Source organism: Lissotriton vulgaris, chromosome 6 (assembly GCF_964263255.1).
Source record: "Lissotriton vulgaris chromosome 6, aLisVul1.2, whole genome shotgun sequence".
Classification (NCBI taxonomy): Eukaryota; Metazoa; Chordata; class Amphibia; order Caudata; family Salamandridae; genus Lissotriton; species Lissotriton vulgaris.
This window is the reverse complement of record NC_141694.1, coordinates 509,473,812-509,493,144: the sequence shown is the minus strand read 5'-3', so window position 1 is coordinate 509,493,144 and position 19,333 is coordinate 509,473,812. Positions and strand designations below refer to the sequence as shown.

The window sequence follows — 19,333 nt, the reverse complement described above, 5'->3', positions numbered from 1 at the left end:
ACAATATTCTTGCTTCTATGTGCTTTTTTGAATATTTACCAGAGCTAGGCATAATACGATTCACGTTTTTAATTACCTACTTGGCTAATATCAATACTCTGCCGGCTAGTTGCTGGTACATAGCCACTCCTGTATGTACGCAGTGGGCACACTTTATTGGGATTAGCCTGCTCCTGGTAGAGGAAGGAATCAGGTGAAAAATCTGCATAAAGTGAATGACCCGAGGAACAGGCAGGACTCTAGCGTGAGGTACACCAGGAGTTCTATTTAAAGCCATGGAGTGAAGCAAACTGTTTTGCAAAGTCAGTAAGGCATGGACCGAAGCAAAGGACGAGCATTTGCATAACACAGCTTGATGCTGCCATTTGGAATCCACCCAAACGTCTGTGCATGAGGATGGACTAGCCTGTGGACTATTCCTAGGAAGTGTCAGTCGGTGGGTTGGTAATGTGGCATCTCTGGATTGGGCAGAGTGGACCACCTTGTAGAGTTCCCCATCTCAATGTAATCCCCTGCACAAGGAAGAGACTTTGAAAGAAGAGGAAACTATAGAGGAGGAATAGTGGACCCATGGTGTGGAAGAGTCCCTGACTGCAGATGACTCCAGGATTGTACTTTCAGGGTCTCTGTGGACTCCATCTCCAGGGCCAGTGGCACTGCCCTCTCCAGAAGAACAGTACTGGTGGACTTGAGGGGGATAATGAAGTAGAGTCCCTTATGACTTCTGTGGACAAGTTCTGGCTTGCTGTAGATGCCCAATTAAGAGGTACCCCCGACTCCTGCAAGACACACAGTTGCCCTACCAGTGGCCAGAATGCTGTGGCACTAGATTTTTCAGCAGCTGGTATAGTCTGCATTGAAGGCTGTAAAGAATTATTGCTGCTGAAAAAACATGGAACAGGCTGCCACCAGCCTTGCTTCAATGGAGGAGAGTAGTGAAAATGTTTTAGAGAGAAACCATCTGAAATTCTAAAGGCCAGAAGGACCTTTAACCCTCCTGGTAGCTGAAGCACACCAAAATGCATGAAATCAACTAATCCCGTGTTGTAATGCTCAATGGAACCTTGGAGTTCAGCATTTGTTTCTCCTGCTCATGGGAAGGCTGCCCCATAGGTCCATAAGTCATAACTGCATCCTGTGGTTAAGTAATTCTTCCCCTGTGGAGATTCAATTCCTCTGAGGATCATCCCACAACCGGAGTACCATTCTGCATAAAAGAAATTACCCCAAGGGATGGCTAATTCTCCTGGCAGGATCCAACAGACTGAGAATGTCACAATTCAATTGTCCGAGTACCCGTAGAGAGGTCCTAGGGAGTGTAAGCCTCATGAGAGCCTTCTGCTGCAGCACCTGCCTGCCCATTCCTTTGCTCCATGTGCCTAGGCAGAGAAGGACTGAGCCCTGAGTGTAGACGACAGGCAGGCGAAGAGTGCAAGTGCAGAAGGTGGAACCGCCAGCTGTCCTGCCAGTATGACAACAGAGAGTGTGTGTGTGTGTGTAGACAAAAGAAAGAAGAAACTTACTACCCTTCCAGCGAAGTGGAGGTGACAGAAAGGAGTGAGCCAGGCTGATCGCTTGGGCTCCTGTGTGGACTAAATAACAAACCTGTAGGCACCTCAAACATGGTGCAAAGGCTTCCAGTTACTCAAATTTTGTGAACCCACCGGTGCGAAAAAACTCAAGAGTTGAGAAAGGAAAAGTTGCAGCAGCTGCATCAAAGGGAAGCTTCAGCGGCCCCATAAGTTCATTCAAGGGTTATCTAAAATGTGCATATTTGGTTCACGATGCCCCAGGAGGGTAGGGGTGCCGCAGGAGCTTTACAGTTGTGTTGTTTCCCCCAGGAGCAGAACTGGGCCCCATAGGGACACAGAAGGCAGCATCAATTTTGGCTTTTTGGGTACTCTGTAATGAATCTTTAAAAAAGTTACTGTGGGAGAGTCTTGCTTTTAAATCAAACACTTTGAAAGCTCAGCTTTTATTTTATTCAGAGATTCTGTGTGCATTGGCCTTTTTAGTAAAATCATCTTAGGTTGCTTGGAACCTGTCACCAGTATAAATAAGATTTTTACATTGAAATGTCCAAAATTGTAATGTTCTATTGAAATGTGAGAATTAAAGATAAAATCATTGCAAACTGCTGATGCCACTGTGAGTTATAGACAACACAGTGATTGGACAGCAATTTAATGGCTGTTTTCGTTTTCATTCCTGAGTTCTGAGCACCCCTCCTTAGTAAGCCTTGGGCTGCTTTACATGGCTATCCTGATAGTCAGTGCTACAAAGGGGTACTTGTTTCTCATTTGCGGTACACATTAGGTTGCCTCTAGAAGCTAGATGTGAAAACCCCTAGTTATTTTATTTGAGACTTGGTACCTCTGTCTGAGCTAGGACCCTCTGACCAGGATTTCTAACAGCAAAATGCAGCCACGTTGGCCTTTGAACCAAAAATAGAAATAGTTCTGAGAGATTTGATCAAATAAAACTAGGCGTTGACAACCCAGATACAAAGGCATATATGGCCAATCATTTGGACAATGGTGCCAAATTATGACAGTGTGGTTCTGAAATCTACGGTTATTTACAGTCCCTGTAGAAAGCCTCGTTTTTCAGCTATTAAGAGACAAATCTGACAAACAAAACTTGAATGGCAATCATTTCCATCTAAAAAATGTGTTTCACTACACAAGCTGGAGGTTAATTTTCACCTGCTGCAAAATATTCCCCATTCAATTTATAGCACCTTAGCAGAGTCTGAAATCCCAGAGCATAAACCTGAACTATTCAGTCTCCTTCTTAGACTCACATCCACCTACCTTCTGGTTATAACCTATCCCAACTTCTGTCTGTACCAACACCTCTGGGTAATCTACCTGTTTAAATAGTTTTTGTAAATTCCAGGATGAAGTTACTTATGCTAATTAAAAAAAAATATGTACAGTAGTTTTCAAATTGGCTTGAATTAATAACTGTAACTCTTTTGCAGGGCCATGCTGGACAAAAAGGAGAAAGAGGAGAGCGAGTAAGTAAACCTTCATATCTGATTATGAAAGTTAACTTTTTCAGTAATGTGTAAAACATAAAAACATATGGCAATTATCAAAACAATTTCTTTACATTTTTCTTAAAGGGTGACATGTCATCACAAAACATGATGAGATCAGTTGCTAGACAAGTCTGCCAGCAGATGATGGATGGTAAGTTCATGTTTCTATAATCATCTACTTTTAAATCATATAATGTACTTCCTGTTGTGGTGACTTTTTCTTAACCGCATTGCTGCGGCGGCTTTTCCTGCTGTGTGCGGCAATTTTTAAAAAGCCGCGTTACATGACAAGCTCAGCTCGTCATCCGCACACGACCACCGTGGCTGATGACGAGCTGAGCTCGTCATCAGCAGCGAAGGGGTTAAACTGGTGAGATCTTGCATGTTACAGCTGCATCTTGTGCAGATGTTACATGCACACCCTAGGCCACTGGCCAGTATTTTGAAAAGAAACAAATGTTGGCCCTCCCTTTCTAGGAAAAAGTTATTGATTAAAAAGAAAACAACATAAAATCAACCAATGAGTTGGAGTAGTAATTGGGTATGCTAGCCGTTTAGACCACTCTTGTTTCACAGTGTCATCTGAACATTTAATGTATTGTGTGGCATCTTTTTGAGACCTGCACTGGTGCTGCTTATGTCTGTCTATTACAAAAATAACAATGGCACTTCACTGCACTTCAGGTTTTGTTCACCGTCTCTCTCTTCTTTTAAGTTTGTCTCCAAATTTAGGTTGGTCAAATTAATGTTTTCAGATCATAGTCTGTATTAGCATTTTCTTTTGAAGAATTAACATTTTAGTAAACGGCCTTTCACCAGCTGCCTTCAAAGAGGTCTAATTTGGATGTGTGAGTATTGGTTACATCACTCCTATTTACAAGGGAAATGCGATTCTTTGTAACCTCTTCCTAACCTGTAAATTATCCTACCACCCTAAAGACATTATTTCAAAATAACCTACAATGAAGGAAACACAATGTGACTGATCTGGAGACAACACAACACAAGCCCTTTGGACTAAGGGATGTTGTTTTTGACTGGGGATGGAGAGAGTAAAATGGTCATTCTTCATAAGTGTCTATATAAGTTCCTCAGATGTGTCTATATTAGTTCCTCAGATGTGTTATGGTTTCATTTAAGCTTCAAGAATGCCCAAGCAAAATTATTTGTTTATGATAAATTGCTAGGAATCAGTGGTAGTATGATTAAATAATATCACATAGAATCTCTAATCCTAACTTAAGTCTGTCTTAAGTCTGTCTTAAGTTTGTCTCAAGTCTGACTTAAGTCTGTCTTAAGTCTGTTTTAAGTTTGTAAGACACAATCCTAACTTCTGTGAATACCAAAAGTAGTGAGTTTAGGATTTTGTCTTAAGTTAGTCCTGTGAATCGGGCCCTCTGAAATGTATTGCATATATGCACTACGCCAGCTTGCTCAGTATAAGAGAACACTCTTAATGATATCTTAATCAGTGATGGTATCATTTTTGTACCAATACTAAAATACCATTACTCCAAGAAAAGCAGACACCAAGGTTCTCATATGGTTATTAGCATTGGAGAAATCCTATTTCTTGCATTAAACAATGCAGTAGTAGCAAACTCATGATGACTGCAAGGACCATGCCTCAGCTGAGCATCTCCCTTCTCGTGTGACATGGCATGGTTGTGTCTATTGTTATATTTTTTATTTGGAAACTCTTGTAACTTTCTTCCAAATGCCAACACACTTGAAGAAGGAGAAGCGAGGAGTGAGTGCAGCTGGATGTTCTCTTTGTAGTTCAGAGAATCTTGGTGCACTATTTGGAATGTCTAGTATCAATAGAGCAAACTACTGCACAAACCTACGGACATACCACCTTGAGCTCAGCTTGTGTCATCTGATCTTAGAAGCTAAGCAGGGTCAGTCTGTTTAGTACTTGGATGAGATCCTAGTGGCTATATCAGTTCATAATAATGCAAGTTATTTGTTTCATAAATACAAGATTGGGCCCCAATTAGACAAAGGAAAATTGAGAGCCTAAAGTGTTTTCCATTGATACTGGAATTTCGGGGAAATTACTAGTTCATTAATGCAATACAGACAATTAAAAGGACAGGGTCAAATATTGCCTGATTAAGAGGGCAATGCAACAGTTCTTGCAGAACATTAACAAATATATTTCTCTACTGTTCAGGTTCTCTTGCTCCCTACAGTCAGAGTATAGTGCCACATATGTGGATATTCTCAGTGCATAATTGCATTCTCTAAAGTACAAAGAAACTCTAATTCTAGGATATAATGTGTGCCACAATACCCTTGACGAAATAGACATATTGGTGCCATGATTTGCCTGTTTTTCGGGGCCCGTCGCCATCAGTGGGCAATAAATGAACATGTTGGTGCCATATTATAACATAACAGATACATTAAGGTTTCATTGAAATTGTGCAGTGAACATTTGTAAAATGTATCATACCACAGTCATTAATTGAAGGTTCACTTCTTCGCTTTTTGAACATAAACTATCACAGAATGTTTATCAATAGACATTGCAAAGCAACCGCTTCTTTGTTGCTGCCTGTGGGCTTTGTCATGTTTAATTATAGGCACGGGTTATCATTTATAATGCTTTCGAAAATTATTGTTGTACTATTGCTGACACAACATTAGTCCGAGTTTTAACAATTCATTTTATTCTTACAGGTCAAATGAATAGGTTTAACCACTTGATAAACCAAATTCCAAATGACTATTCGTCAAACCGAAACCAACCAGGACCAGCTGGCCCCCCGGGTCCTCCTGGTAGCCCTGGATCAAGAGGAGAGCCTGGACCAGGTGGCAGACCCGGCTTTCCTGGAACACCAGGTCTTCAAGGACCACCGGGTGAACGAGGTGGGTCTCACTCAGTAACCACTTGTGTAAAAAAAAGAAACATTCAATCACATAGTCAAGGTTTCAAAATGCACACCAGTGTTGGAAATCCCCAAAAGACAATATGAAGATCATTAAAGATAAAGTCAATTTTGTTATTGTATCCAAAATCGTGTTCTACACAACATTTGCCAACTTTTATAGTTTGTTTTCCAACGTGACATTGTACACAGATGATGTATCTTCCACAATACATTTCTTTGTGCTCTACACAATCTTTTCTGTTTGAATGAAATGAAATGAAAGAAAGAAATATTTATAAAGCGCATAGCTACCCTAAGGCATCCCAGCGCTATCTGCAGTCGCGGACCAAGAAAACATCTTTAACTGAACAGTTACTTTGAAAAGCCAGGTTTTAAGTAATTTTTGGAAAGGCAAAAATGGTTGAAGTCCCGCCAAATATCCAGAGGAAGGGAATTCCAAAGCTCAGCAGCATTATAGGAAAAGGAGCGACCGCCGCTTCACCGCTTCTTACTCTCTTTATTTTTGGAACAACGGCGAGCAAAAGGTTTGACGAGCGTAAACTTCTGTTAGGGTGATAAGTGGTGATGATAGATTTATTGATCGCCAGTCCTTTCCCCCAAAAAGACTTGTGAGTAATACAAAGAGCCTTAAATTTGATTCTCTTCAATATTGGCAGCCAGTGCAGAGTCTTCAACGCAGGCTAGGCCGATTGCCGAGAAGGGATATCTAGGAGCAGGCGGGCTGCGCAGTTTTGATTTATCTGTAATCTGGTTGTGGTGGCCTGAGGAGCTCCCAGAAAGAGCGCATTTCCATAGTCCAGGCGTGAGAGAATCAGAGCCTGAACCATTATTGTTTTATTATTACTATTTGACCACCTTTGTATCTTTCTTTAGTCTAAATTTGTATTCCCTTCACAGTCTAATCTCTTAGGGATGTCTCTGTAGGTTACCTGTCAGATCCATTACACTGCCTATTACACCCTAAACGTTTTGCTTCCAGAGAAAGCTTGATCAATTTAGTGAGTACAATCCAGTAAGTAAGGACAGAAATTCAAGCAGATTAAACTAATTGCACATGCATAACAAATGGTTAGTAAAAGTTGGCAAATCAAAGTCACCTAGAGTCTGTAGTATACTCAGACGAAAGAGTGCTGTCAATTTCATTGCTGTTAATGTTTACATTGATTTTGATCTATGAATCCTAAAGCTTCAAATCATAAATCATATTTGCATGATTAGTTTCATGAGAACAGTCTGGGATGAAGAACACCAAGCACCAAGTCAGGAACATTAATCTGTTTCTGCCAAGGGGCTGCTTTGCCTTACATTTCCTGCGATGCACTCAGAGGTCCATGTCTGTAGTTTGGTAAGTCAAAGCGGTGAGGAAAATCAAAGCAGGGAGGTACAGAGGGAGAATTTTCTGTTAACGGCTAATTTACCATGCAAATGCACCAAGTCCCTGGTGTTTTGCAATTTGCGGTGCTTTGTAGGAGCTTCAAAGAGACATGCCATGCATTCTGTTTCTGGTATGGCTTGGTTGTTTGCTAACCCTAGCAGGTGAAGTAAGTCAAAGCCGGGAGGTGCCTGAGGTGAAATGTGCTGTGCTTGGTTGTTGAACGTTCAAATTCACGAAACCCCCCTATATTCATTATGTTGAAGTAACATTAGTGTGAGTATTGTGCACAAAGTACCCAAAGTTGTGACACTTTCTGCTTGGAAGTCACTCTGCTGGTTAGGCTTTTAAATATTTGAGGCATTTACCCATAGGAGATTTTTCTCTACCAGCTAGTTGTATGACAGGATGGGGGAATCAATGCGGAGGAAGCTGAAATTTTGGATTAATCCACATCAACCAAGAGAAGGTGATTTTTTCTAAAGTTTCTCTGAAGGATTTATCCGAAGGCACTGTGCAAGTAACATTCTTTTTAATACACGTAGGGGTCCATTAGGATGGCGGACATCCTGTCGGGGGCCGGTACCGTCCGCCACAAGGGCTGAGGAACCGTGCCCCCAATTAGGATGCACCCGCCACAGTGGCGGGTGCATCCCACATTTTTAACATTGCGACGGACAGTGCTTAAAGCACCGGCCGCCGCATTGTGAAAAATTATTGTTGTGCGTTCCACAGCAAACATGACAGGCACCGCGCGGTGCCTGCCATGTTGTGCTGTGAAACGCAGGGGGGTACCATAGGTACCCCCCATGTGCACCCCCCACGCCCCCCTTCACCCTGGGGGCCCGCAACGGGCCCCCTAAGCAGGAACCGTATGCCTTTTTGTGGCGGCATAGCCACCACGGAAAGGCATTCCTCCCAGGCCAACCTAATATGGCTGGCGGTGTCTGATAGACACCGCCACCATATCAGGCCTTTTCCGCCACGGTCGCAAGGCGACCACGGCGGAAAAGCGGCGGACGGTCTTCCCCTTTGCCACGGTCCCCCTGCCATTGTAATATGGAGGGAGGAAGAAAGGTGGCGGATGGGCAAGGATGGCGGACGGGCAAGGATGGCGGACGGGCAAGGATGGCGGACAGATCGCCACCGCCTGCATGGTGGTGGCGATCCGTCCGCCATTCTAATGGACCCCTAAGTTAGTTGTGCTTGCCTAACTTTAAATAACACGTTGGATAACTTAAAAATACATCTTTAGTTATTGATACGATATATTACATCCCAAAGAATATACAATTTAAGTTTTTCTCTCAGGTCATTATGTTAACGATTCAGGAAGCTTGGAAGATATAAAAGGAGAACACTATAAAGGTCACAGACTCAAACTCAGTTTTGAAGTTAGTTATGGTTTTATTCTTGGAAAGCAATTAGAGTCCTAATAATGTGGTTACATTTTCAACTCTTTGTGCTTCATTGGAGGAAGCAACGGCTGGTAACTTGATGTTCAGGATGACCTACTGAAAACGTTAGCGACTTCTGTCAGTTTGATTATAGGTTTTCTGGGCGAAGGAATCTTTTACATTTAATTAACAAGGCATCTACACTTGTGCCTGCAATATGTCATTGCTTAACTATAGTTGATAAACTGGGCTCATTATACATACTGCTGAATGCAGTGGTGGAGGAAGTAAATGTAAAAAAGCGCCAAATCTAACCTTTAGTTACTTGCATAACGACCATTTTATCGTGTATTCTACTGGTTGTGGTTCTTATACCAACATATTCTCAAAATGTATGGCGTGAGACTAGATAATGACTCTTTCTGGTGGCCTTTAAACCACTACAATATTACATGTTCATTTAGCAGTTTTACTCAATTTGTAGGGGTAAGTAAATAGAGTTGGCAAAACGTACTTTATGGTTACCAGAGCATGTAAACCATGACTGGTGTTACAGTGACAGCTATATGTCAATTATTACCCTAGGAGCATAGTACCAAATTTCATTCGAGCCCAGCCACATATGGAGCTTGTTGAATTCATGTTCTCAAACGCTTACCTGTACTTGAAAGCAGTCATTTGAAGGTGTCAGTTTTCCAAAATAATTCATAGTACATTCAGAAAACGAAAACTTAACTTACTTCACAGTCATCCATTCTTACCTCCTTTGCCATCTGTCTCTTAAAACTATGTTATCATTCCATATTACTTCAGTGTTACCATAAACTTTTCCGGAACATCATACATTCATTTTTTTCTGTCCATGTTTCTTAGGGATACCTGGAGAGAAAGGGGAAAGAGGAAATACAGGAATTGGATCAACAGGCCCACGAGGTGTGACTGGACCACCAGGTACGTCTTGAGTCTCGAGCTTAACGAGATTAGAAAAAAAATGAACAGCTTCCCCAATTGCAGCACCGTGTTGCAGTGTGAATTTAATTCAGCTGTATTTTTTATGGGATATTGCAAATGGCTGCCTGTACTGATATTTCTTTGACAAAAATGTATTGATATGTCTTTCTGTCAGCTAAATGTAGCAAATATCATGTAGATATACTTTTAGCAGTAGAAACCGAGACAGGCCGGTTTCCGCCCAGCCCACTCAACTGAGTCCGTAATAATATCTGTACTGGACAACCTACGACAAGGAATGGACACTAATCAACCTCAGGCCCTGATCCTCTTGGATCTTTCCGCCGCATTCGACACGGTGGACCATACCATCTTACTTTCACGTGTCGAGGCGGCGGGAATCGGAGGAACAGCCCTGCTATGGCTATCCTCCTTCTTGAGCGGTCGGACTCAGGCGGTTCGCTTGGGAGAGTTCTCAGCTGAATTACAACCCATCCAGTGCGGGGTCCCCCAAGGTTCCTCTTTGTCCCCCCTTTTATTTAACCTTTACATCGCCCCCCTCATCTTTGCTTTACAGCAAATGGAGGTCTCTGTGTACAACTACGCAGACGATCTCCAGCTCATTTTTTCCCTTTCCTCCTCCCCTGAGTCAATGTCTAATGTCCAGTCCATCATGACTTTCATCCAGGACTGGATGAATTTCAACCACCTGAAACTCAATCCCGATAAAACGGAGTTGGTGTTGACAGGTGGTTGCTCCAGTCCCTGGTCCTCTTCTTTTTGGCCCCCTTCTTTAGGTTCCCCACCCACTCCTGTATCTTCCGTCAAAACTCTTGGGTTCAAAATCAACAACCAACTCTCCCTACACTCTCAAGTCTCTGCTGTGGTATCCTCAGCCTTCCTCTCCCTCAGGATAATTCGCAGAGTCTCACGATTCTTTTCCCCCGACGCGCTCAAGCTAATACTCCTGGCCATGGTAACATCTCGCCTAGATTACGGCAATGCCCTCTATCATGGCATGCCCGACTATCTTATGAGGCGTCTTCAACTGGTTCAAAACCAGGCCGCTCGGCTGGTTTTTAACTTACCTAAATCACACCATGTAACTCCCCGCCTCTTCTCCCTGCATTGGCTCCCTGTCTGGAAGCGTGCCTTATTCAAGCTCGGCTGCACCATCTTTAAAGCCTGGACAGGCTCTGCCCCTTCCTTCATTAATTCAGCCATTCAAAACTATATTCCCTCACGAGATCTTCGATCTTCTTCCCACCACCTTCTCGTGGTCCCCCGCTTCAAACGGAAGAAGTGGGGCGGCTCCAAGTTTGCAACCGCGGGCCCAGCTTTTTGGAATTCCCTCCCATCTTCTCTAAGAACTTGCACCCAGTACCCTCTTTTTCGCAGAGACCTCAAGACCTTCCTCTTCACCCAAGCCTTCCCATCTTGAACGGTCACTTTCCCCACCTTTCCTGCTCCCCGAGTAGCAGTTGCCAGTTAGCGCCAAGAAACCGCTAGGTGTACGAGCGCTCTACAAATCCATTCAAACTCAAACTAGAGGGAATGGTGCAAAACAGTAAAGAGATATTGGGGAAGGAGGGAATAAAGACTGAATCAAAGTAAATGTCTGCCCAATTAGCTTGGAGGAAAAAAGAAATGCAAGGGCTGCGATACAGTAATTAAGGGAAAGCAACGTTTTATTGCTCTGGGAGATTGGCAGACAACCATTTTAAATTAATAAAACCGTGCTAATCCATTGGTGGCTGATGGCATAGTTTGGGAGATAAACACATATCCCTAATTGCTCCTTTATCAAAAAGGTGTATCTGAGTCGTATGTGTGTGCTTCATTAGGTGTAAAATGACTGACCATTTTCATGGATACAAAGGGTCCTTGGAATGTTGTGGTTTGGTTTTGAAGAAAAGTTGAATTTTCTTTCGAAGTTACAGGGGAAACCTTTCTAGACAAGGTGATGCTGAGAGAACTATGGCTAACTTTTAAAAAGGAACAAATAATGACATTGGGTATGGTGACAGAAAACAGGAGGCAGGGCAATGAATCTTAAAGAAGGGCATGACATCACTATATGGTAAAAAACAGAGTAGAGTGGACTATTGGAAATACAGAGATTTGGGTAGTGCCAACGTTGACTGACCCGTATGTGAACAAACGCATTTCAGAGGATGTACCAAATATCCATGGCATGAAAAATAGTAATCACATACAGTGATCTTAAGGTAGGCGTGTTGAGCATGAAAAGCAATAGTAGTGCTAAAATAAGTACAATACCAATAGCTTGAAAATATAAGGAGAGGCGAATGGGGCCGAAAAAAAATGTAAAGTGTGTAAATGGTGATTGGTTCCTATGTATTTCACCTATTAATCAGTTCTGCCTCATTATTGCACCTTCTCTATATTGCATCTTCTTTAACCACTTTCTGGGTTGTGGCACTTAAGCAAATCATCTGCTTACGTTGGAGCTTTGACAAAGTCCAAATGTCAACTGATGAAAAACGTGTTGACTAATTTGTGAATAACAGTGCGTATACACTGCTTCTTTACCGATGAAAGATGAATACAACAGAAGTGATTCTTCAACATACATAACTGTGTTTATTTTTTTTGGAAAAATATAATGGTTTCTTCATGGATATACAATGGATAGGCCCTTGAATTTTTGCTAGATCAAATGCCCTTCATGAAACCTGTTTCTGCACTGCATCAACATATTTCCATCTCGTATGTTGCTGATGTAGTTTACCATCCACAGCAATATGTTTGATAAGTGAAAATGTTGCTATTCTCTTCATGCAGTGTGTTATATTACGTTCAAAGATGTGTGCATAGCACTGTATTGTGTATATGTTTCAAAAATTTAACTTGAAGATAATATTCCTAATTGTCAGATCATAAGTAGTCAAATGCTTTTATGTACTCTGGATCTCACAGAATTCTGATGCTCTTGGAAATAAATACATCTATTGTCAAGCTATGGAGTTAGCACTATGCACTAGATTATGTTTCACTGGTTTGGCACCATCCTTGATAAAACATTACACTTCAGAGAGTAGTGTGATTCCACTTTGGGATGGGGTCTGTTGTGCTTATTTTTCCACAAGGTTTGTGCTCCATTTGCTATATCAATAGAAGGAATGCTCCATAATGTTAATACAGAGGTCTGTGTTTTTTTATCATCATCGAAGGGATTTACGGTCATTGCGTGGCCACATTTCAAGTTCCTGTGTGCGGCCCAAGGGAAATATTGTCTTGCGATTTTGAAATATGTATTTTCTGTTGCCAAAACTATAACTGTGCAGTAGCTGAGGTTGGTCGCCCGTATCTCCCGAAGCATCCTGTGGTTTAGAACTATGCAAAAAGTCATTATGTTGCTGCTACTGTTAGAGCAATCATGTTCTTTATTCCGTCACATCATTCTTTTCAGTGATCTTCTAGTCATGCCCTGGCAGCAGTTGTTAGCCACCTTGTGGTCTCCATCTCCCCTTTTACTTGTTAAAACATGAAAGTTTCATTACAGGGTCTACAAGAAGCATGCAACAAATGCTAACCCCATTTGCTTACAACTTTGGATTCCACATAACCACATTGCCATCTGCTCCAAAGGAAACATTAGCTCACCCCTCCTGGGGTTGCGGGGTAGCAGGCTCCAGGCATGTCTCCATTAATTCTGTAATACTCCGCACTTTTTGAAGGTTGAGGGTTCCCGGGAGGCATGTGTGTGTAGTAGGAAGTGGAAACTAGCAAAAGAATTTATTGGTGCCTGTAGCTTGGTTCAATTCCTGACAGATCAGATTCAATAAAAAAAAATCCTAGGCTGTCTGCATTTTGGGAAGCAACTTGTGAGTCACAGTTACAGAGACTTAATCATAGCTTTGGTTCAACTGGTGGTTTCTTTCACAACATGCGTAGAAATCTAATGCAAAAGCATTCTTAACATTATAATTGGGGGCTGTCTAGACAGTAGCCATGCCGGATGCATTAACCAAATAATTCTTGAATTAACAACAAAACATAAAAGAACAAAAAACTGTGCAGTTGCTTTCAAAACATGCTTCTTCTTGAAATTAGGTCCACCAGGCGACTCTAGAACTGGACCACCCGGTTCCACCGGTTCACCAGGATCTCCTGGGGCACCCGGCCGACCTGGAAACTCTGGAGTTAGAGGTCCTCCTGGCCCAGCCGGGTACTGTGATTCATCCATGTGTGCAAGTATTGCGTACAACGGCCAGGGCTACCCAGGTATGTGCCTATTACTTTCAACGTTCCTATTAAAAGCTATTTCCTCATGCAAATGTCACAGGTAGTGGGGGTTTCAGTTCTTGCAAGATTTTCTTCCTTAAATAACTTTTATCACATAGAGGATATAAACGATGAGATTTTCTCTTTACATCGGAATCCAACCAGCATGTTGACACATTTAGGTATGTGTACAAATAGTAAATTGTTGCTTCTCTTATGGTACTGCAAAGATTAGCATACAGATGTGCCCTGCAGTTAAGCCACCATTGAAACATAGAGCAATACACTACTCATTCGCATTTCTTTGATATTTCTGCATTGATTAGGAATTACACATTTAGTTTACAAAATGCTGATTTGAAATCAATTCATATTTGAATGGGTTCTCAGTTTCGTTCACATTGCACTCACAATATCATCCCAAAAGATTCTAACAATGTATGGTCTGAAATACAAGTTTATATTGAATAAAAGGGACATTATTCAAATATGCGTGGTGAAATTAAAGTTAACTGTTTTTAGTTTAATTCAGTTTCTTAATGTTATGGTTTATGAAGCACAACAATAAAATAAGGATATGAGCTTCAAGTCAAAACCACATCAACAGTGTGGATTAAATATCCCAAACGCCAAACCACAACTCTCAATCAGAAGGCTTTCTTCTGGGATAAAAACTGCCAGTGAGAGAATCTTGTAATGTATTTACTACCTCACTCAGACATGGATAACGCAGGGGTTAATAAACTAATAGCAATTTTTCCTCCACTGGTCTGGTGTTTCCACTCTAGCACAGTTTTGTAGCCCCTGTCATACGTACTACAAAAACATAGATTGTGTTCATGGTCCAGAGCTTATGTTTTTTGATACCGTTTTCAAGAACAGTACATATTTCAACCGTCGGTTTCCTAAGGGTGTTTATTCCACATTTAGTATTCAAATGCACTCCCATTTCATTTAACTAATTTTGTGTGCTGACAGCCAATATATACCTGTGTATGATTTAAGCTCTTGCACTGGGGCCACCATTTATATGACCACGCACTGTCATCATCATGTTTCTTGTATGAGTAAGCCACCCAAGGGAACGTCTGGGTTTAAAAAGCAGTAGTGGGAGTCCAGACCAGACACCAAAAATAGATTTTGTAGAATACAGTGGCAGAAATCCTGTATCTTAGGTTGGGTAAGATTGGGTCCCATAACTCTGATACAGTAATTGAGCATCTATGCTCATCCACCGCGGAGAAGCTTTACTTTATGTTAACTATATGAACACCTTCTGAGAGCATCAGCCTTTAGTCACTCTCCTTTCGAGAATCGATAGAGTCTGCGGATTCAATGACATTATCACATGCATAGCCACTTCTGTTAACACTCTGCGGTGACTAGCTGAAGATTATATTTGCCAGCCTTACCTTTTTTTCCATTTTGGGCGGAATTATTATGATAAGTGGCATTGTTTTTTTAAACCATGTCCCCAGGTGAGCCTGGCTGTCGATCCCCTTAAAAATGTACAGCAAGGATAAAAAAGTATGAAGCATCATCCACCAATAAGGAACGCCCCAGTTCCCCAGTCCTCTGAGTCCAACAAAATAGAAACTATGGGCCAGATGTAGGTGGCCATTTACCGGCCGGCCGACCGGTAAATGGGTTTTTGGGATATAGGGGGCCAATTTTACCGAATCTGTAAATTTACAGAATCAGTAAATTTACTGATTCGGTAAAATACCCAATCGTTAAATTCGGTAACTTCTAGATGTAGGTGGGACTCTTCTGAGTCCCAAAGGCCTTTCAGATTCGGTATTTTACCGCCCAATCCAATTGGGTGGTAAAATACCGAATCCAGGTGTGCATGCACATGTGTGCATGCACACCTATGCCATGTGACAGACAGACATGCCCTTAGAGCATGTCTGTGTGCCACATGGCACACATGCCTGTATTTGGGGTGCTAGAGGGTGTCAAAGTGACACCCCCTGCACCCTTGCTGGAATCGGTAAATCGTTAAATGCCGATTCGATAATGCCCATTGATTCCTTTGGGCTTCAATGCCCATAGGAATCAATGGGCATTACCGAATCGGTATTTACAGAATCGGTAAATACCGATTCATAACGATTCGGTATTTTCCGATTCTGTAATACCCACATCCCCCCCCCCCCCCTATTTTACCACTTCTTAAATACCGAATCGGTAAAATTCGGTATTTAAGAAGTGGTAAAATAAAATTACCTACATCTAGGCTCTAGTCTATTGTCCCCTACTTGGCCCTATTATGGATAACATTTAATTCATTATGAGCTAAAATAAGTTCGTAAAGTCTACCTATACCAATAGCAAAACAGTTCTCCCCCCCCTCAATAGCTGTGGTAAGGATAAACTTGATTTTTTTGTTTCATTTATCACGTTATAGATCCTCACTTGAGTTGATCCACCTGTGCGCCTCATAAGAGTATACATTTTCTATTTGGTAAAATCTTGATGTAAACATGAGCTCTCACGTGACCCATATGTTGTGGCAAAAGTCAAACGCACTTTGGTTCTGATCACCTGGCTCATTGGCAAAGCCCTATGTGTTTGTGTTGTCTGTTTGGTGTCAGTTCTCACAACGGTGAAGGTAAATGTATGGTAAGAGATGACTATCATATATTGAGTCACAACGTATGACCTTTAAAGCTAACATCTTGTTTGACCTGTTTCAGGTACCGGCTAACACATTTTCTAAGTCGCCAGTGCTGCTTGCAGTTTGAATACAATGAACAATCCTGTTTCTGAGATGTTTGCGCACGTTCTAACTATGGAATGAACCTATTTGGAAATCTCACCTCGGATGCTGTTTATGAACCATGTGGGCGTCTGGGCAATTCATTATACTAACAAAACTCGTGATTGGGGGAAGAGGACTGTGATGCCAACTTACAAAGCCTGTTGCATTTTTAGTAAAACAACCAATCAAGACCCAAAAACAAAATACAAGCACCTGAAACCGTTTTGGTGAAGGAGCCTTTTAAAACTACTAACCAGCGGTGGTAACAGCTTTAGACCAGATTGTTTAACCCGGTACTTTAGAAATTGTGTATGTATATAATATACTAATTGTGCCTTGTAAATGATTTGTCCGGGAGCATATTCACTAAAATTTGTTAACATCCTATTACAATACGCTTCTGCATTAAAACCTACTGCTTGCTTTTTGCTAAAAAAAACAATAATAACCTCCCATTCTATAAAACATGTCCACCGCAGTGAGAATGCCATATTGAGCAGGCAGTTTGGGAAAGTCTGATTCAAGACTGAGACCACACACAATTTATTAAACAACACAGAAGTGTTTCTGTGACATGCCTGCACCTCAATATGTTCCTAGCAAACTGGTACAGAAAACTAACTGTGTATTATCGTTGTCCTTAAATCCATCTTTTTTTTACATTCCAAACATTTTCTGCCACGACAATTCTAATGTATATACATTGTATTTACTAAAATGCTCCCTTACATTTGCAGGTAGAGTTTATGACAATTTGTATCGACTGTTGTTCTGATGTATTATATTTGAGTTCCCCCTTCAGTATTTGCTGTTTCTTTCTGCGAAACATATTGATTAATGCATGTGTATATTTCTATGCAAAACAAGCCATGTAGTGGTTATGTGAAAAGAAACCAATTCGCAAAATTATTGTGGAATCAAAGACTTTTTGACATGACCATATTTTTAACTTTGATGTTCAATCGGACAACTATTTTCAACCAGGGTCCTATCAACCTGAAAGCGGACCCTATGAGCCCGAGAGCGTACCCTATCAGCCTGAAAGTGACCCCTACCGAGTCCAAGTCCAGCCGGAAATGCCCGAAGAGGAATTTGAGGATTATGGAGCAGACTCTCCCTCACAAGACAATGCTGGGCAGAAGCGCAGGAAAAGGTCTTTACTGAGGAGAGCAGGAGCTAAGCCATAATGCATTGTTTGTTGTTTGCCCCACAATGACAACTTGAATTGCATATATTGTTTATATGTATGAACATATGGGATAGATGGATATCATTTGCTATGGTTTTATTGCAAAACAGCAACATGGAATCACACCTATCTCTTGGTATGTAAATGCGCCTGAGATATGTACAAACTTCCCGATTGTAACTAGACTGCATCAAAAGGTTTTACCTTCACAGTGCTTGTAAAATACTTCTCTGCCAGGGCTTTTTAAACTTTAACATGTGCCTTTAGTTGGTTATCTAACTTTCATTTCGTTCTTTAAAGAACTCAGAAACATAAGCTGTTGAAAATATGTTTATTGGCTTTCATGATGGTGCTTGTTCTAGGAATCTAGGCCTACTGTGTGTAGGTGCACAGAATGCCGTTCCGCCAAATTGAAGATCCTTGTCTCCAAGTCATTACCTATACGACTACCCTCCACAGAGGGAATACACCACTTTTTGACATCTCTCTTGGGGGATGGACTTCAAACACGTTCTATCTCTTACAGCAGACACAGTCCTACAAGAACACATAAATCTGCCCCCTGTAGACACATTAACATTTATGCCAAATTGCAGCCGATCCTGCAGAGATGGAATTGCATGTTTGTGTTGTATATTTAGTACGGATATTTTGCAGAATATATTGTTTCTTGGTTCTCAAAAAGCAGTTGAAAAGCACGTGCAATACTATGATTATAGAATTGCTACTTTTATATTTTTAACTGCAAATGGTGAATTTCACTGCCTTATATTTTATTTATTTCTGAAAAAGAGAGGCGTTTTTTCAATAAAACTACTGAAAATATTTCCTGTCGTTCTTTTATGATGTAACTTGTTATGCCTGCAGTTTTGTTAATGAATGGCGTTTGGGCTCTTGAAGCCTTGGAATAGCAATGGTGCTAAATAGAAACATAAAATCTCAAAACGTAGACTTATTACCCAACGTCCTAATTTCACATTTAACTAAGCCTATGCTGCATGAATTGAAAGAACGTAAACGTGCAACAGGTTATAGAAGGTGCTCCAGAAGCTGACAAGAAAACAATTTTTCTATAAGTTCACACTATCTTCCTCACCACGTGAGAACAAAGTCTGATAGTTAAGTACTTCTAACAGCAGCAGCAATCAGCCAGCTGATTTCCCGAGGTTCTACTGCGGCTTCACCACAATGTTCCAATGAAATTATGTATTGAAGGCAAAGGTGTGGCACACCTGAACACCATCTTAATAGAATCAAAGCAGTAAAAACTGAAGGTTTCCCTACAGAGGATAGTGCTGTAAATTGACAAAATGAAGGGTTTCTTTTTGTCATAGAAATTATGGTTAGTGCTCTAGAAAGCTAAAATGAGGACACATTATCTTTACATTCTAAAATATCTTCATGATCAATGTCCAAAAAAGTCTAACATGTTGAGTGAAATGCACTTCCAACACCAGCAGCAGCCTGTCAGT

General features: G+C 41.3%; 1 protein-coding gene across 2 annotated transcripts in view; it reads left to right on the top strand.

Moving 5' to 3' along the window:
• Positions 1–18,686, top strand: part of COL12A1 (collagen type XII alpha 1 chain) — a 358,581-nt gene extending 339,895 nt beyond the window's left edge. Inside the window, exons 46-51 of one of the 2 annotated variants that reach the window (XM_086926511.1) lie at positions 2,984–3,019; positions 3,128–3,194; positions 5,729–5,917; positions 9,583–9,660; positions 13,738–13,908; positions 17,657–18,686. In XM_086926511.1, the coding sequence (XP_086782637.1) occupies positions 2,984–3,019; positions 3,128–3,194; positions 5,729–5,917; positions 9,583–9,660; positions 13,738–13,908; positions 17,657–17,859 (744 nt within the window). In that variant the 3' untranslated portion in view covers positions 17,860–18,686. The remainder of the gene's footprint in view (positions 1–2,983; positions 3,020–3,127; positions 3,195–5,728; positions 5,918–9,582; positions 9,661–13,737; positions 13,909–17,656) is intronic. The other variant, XM_086926512.1, reaches the window with a different exon arrangement.
• The last annotated feature ends 647 nt before the right edge of the window (positions 18,687–19,333 follow it).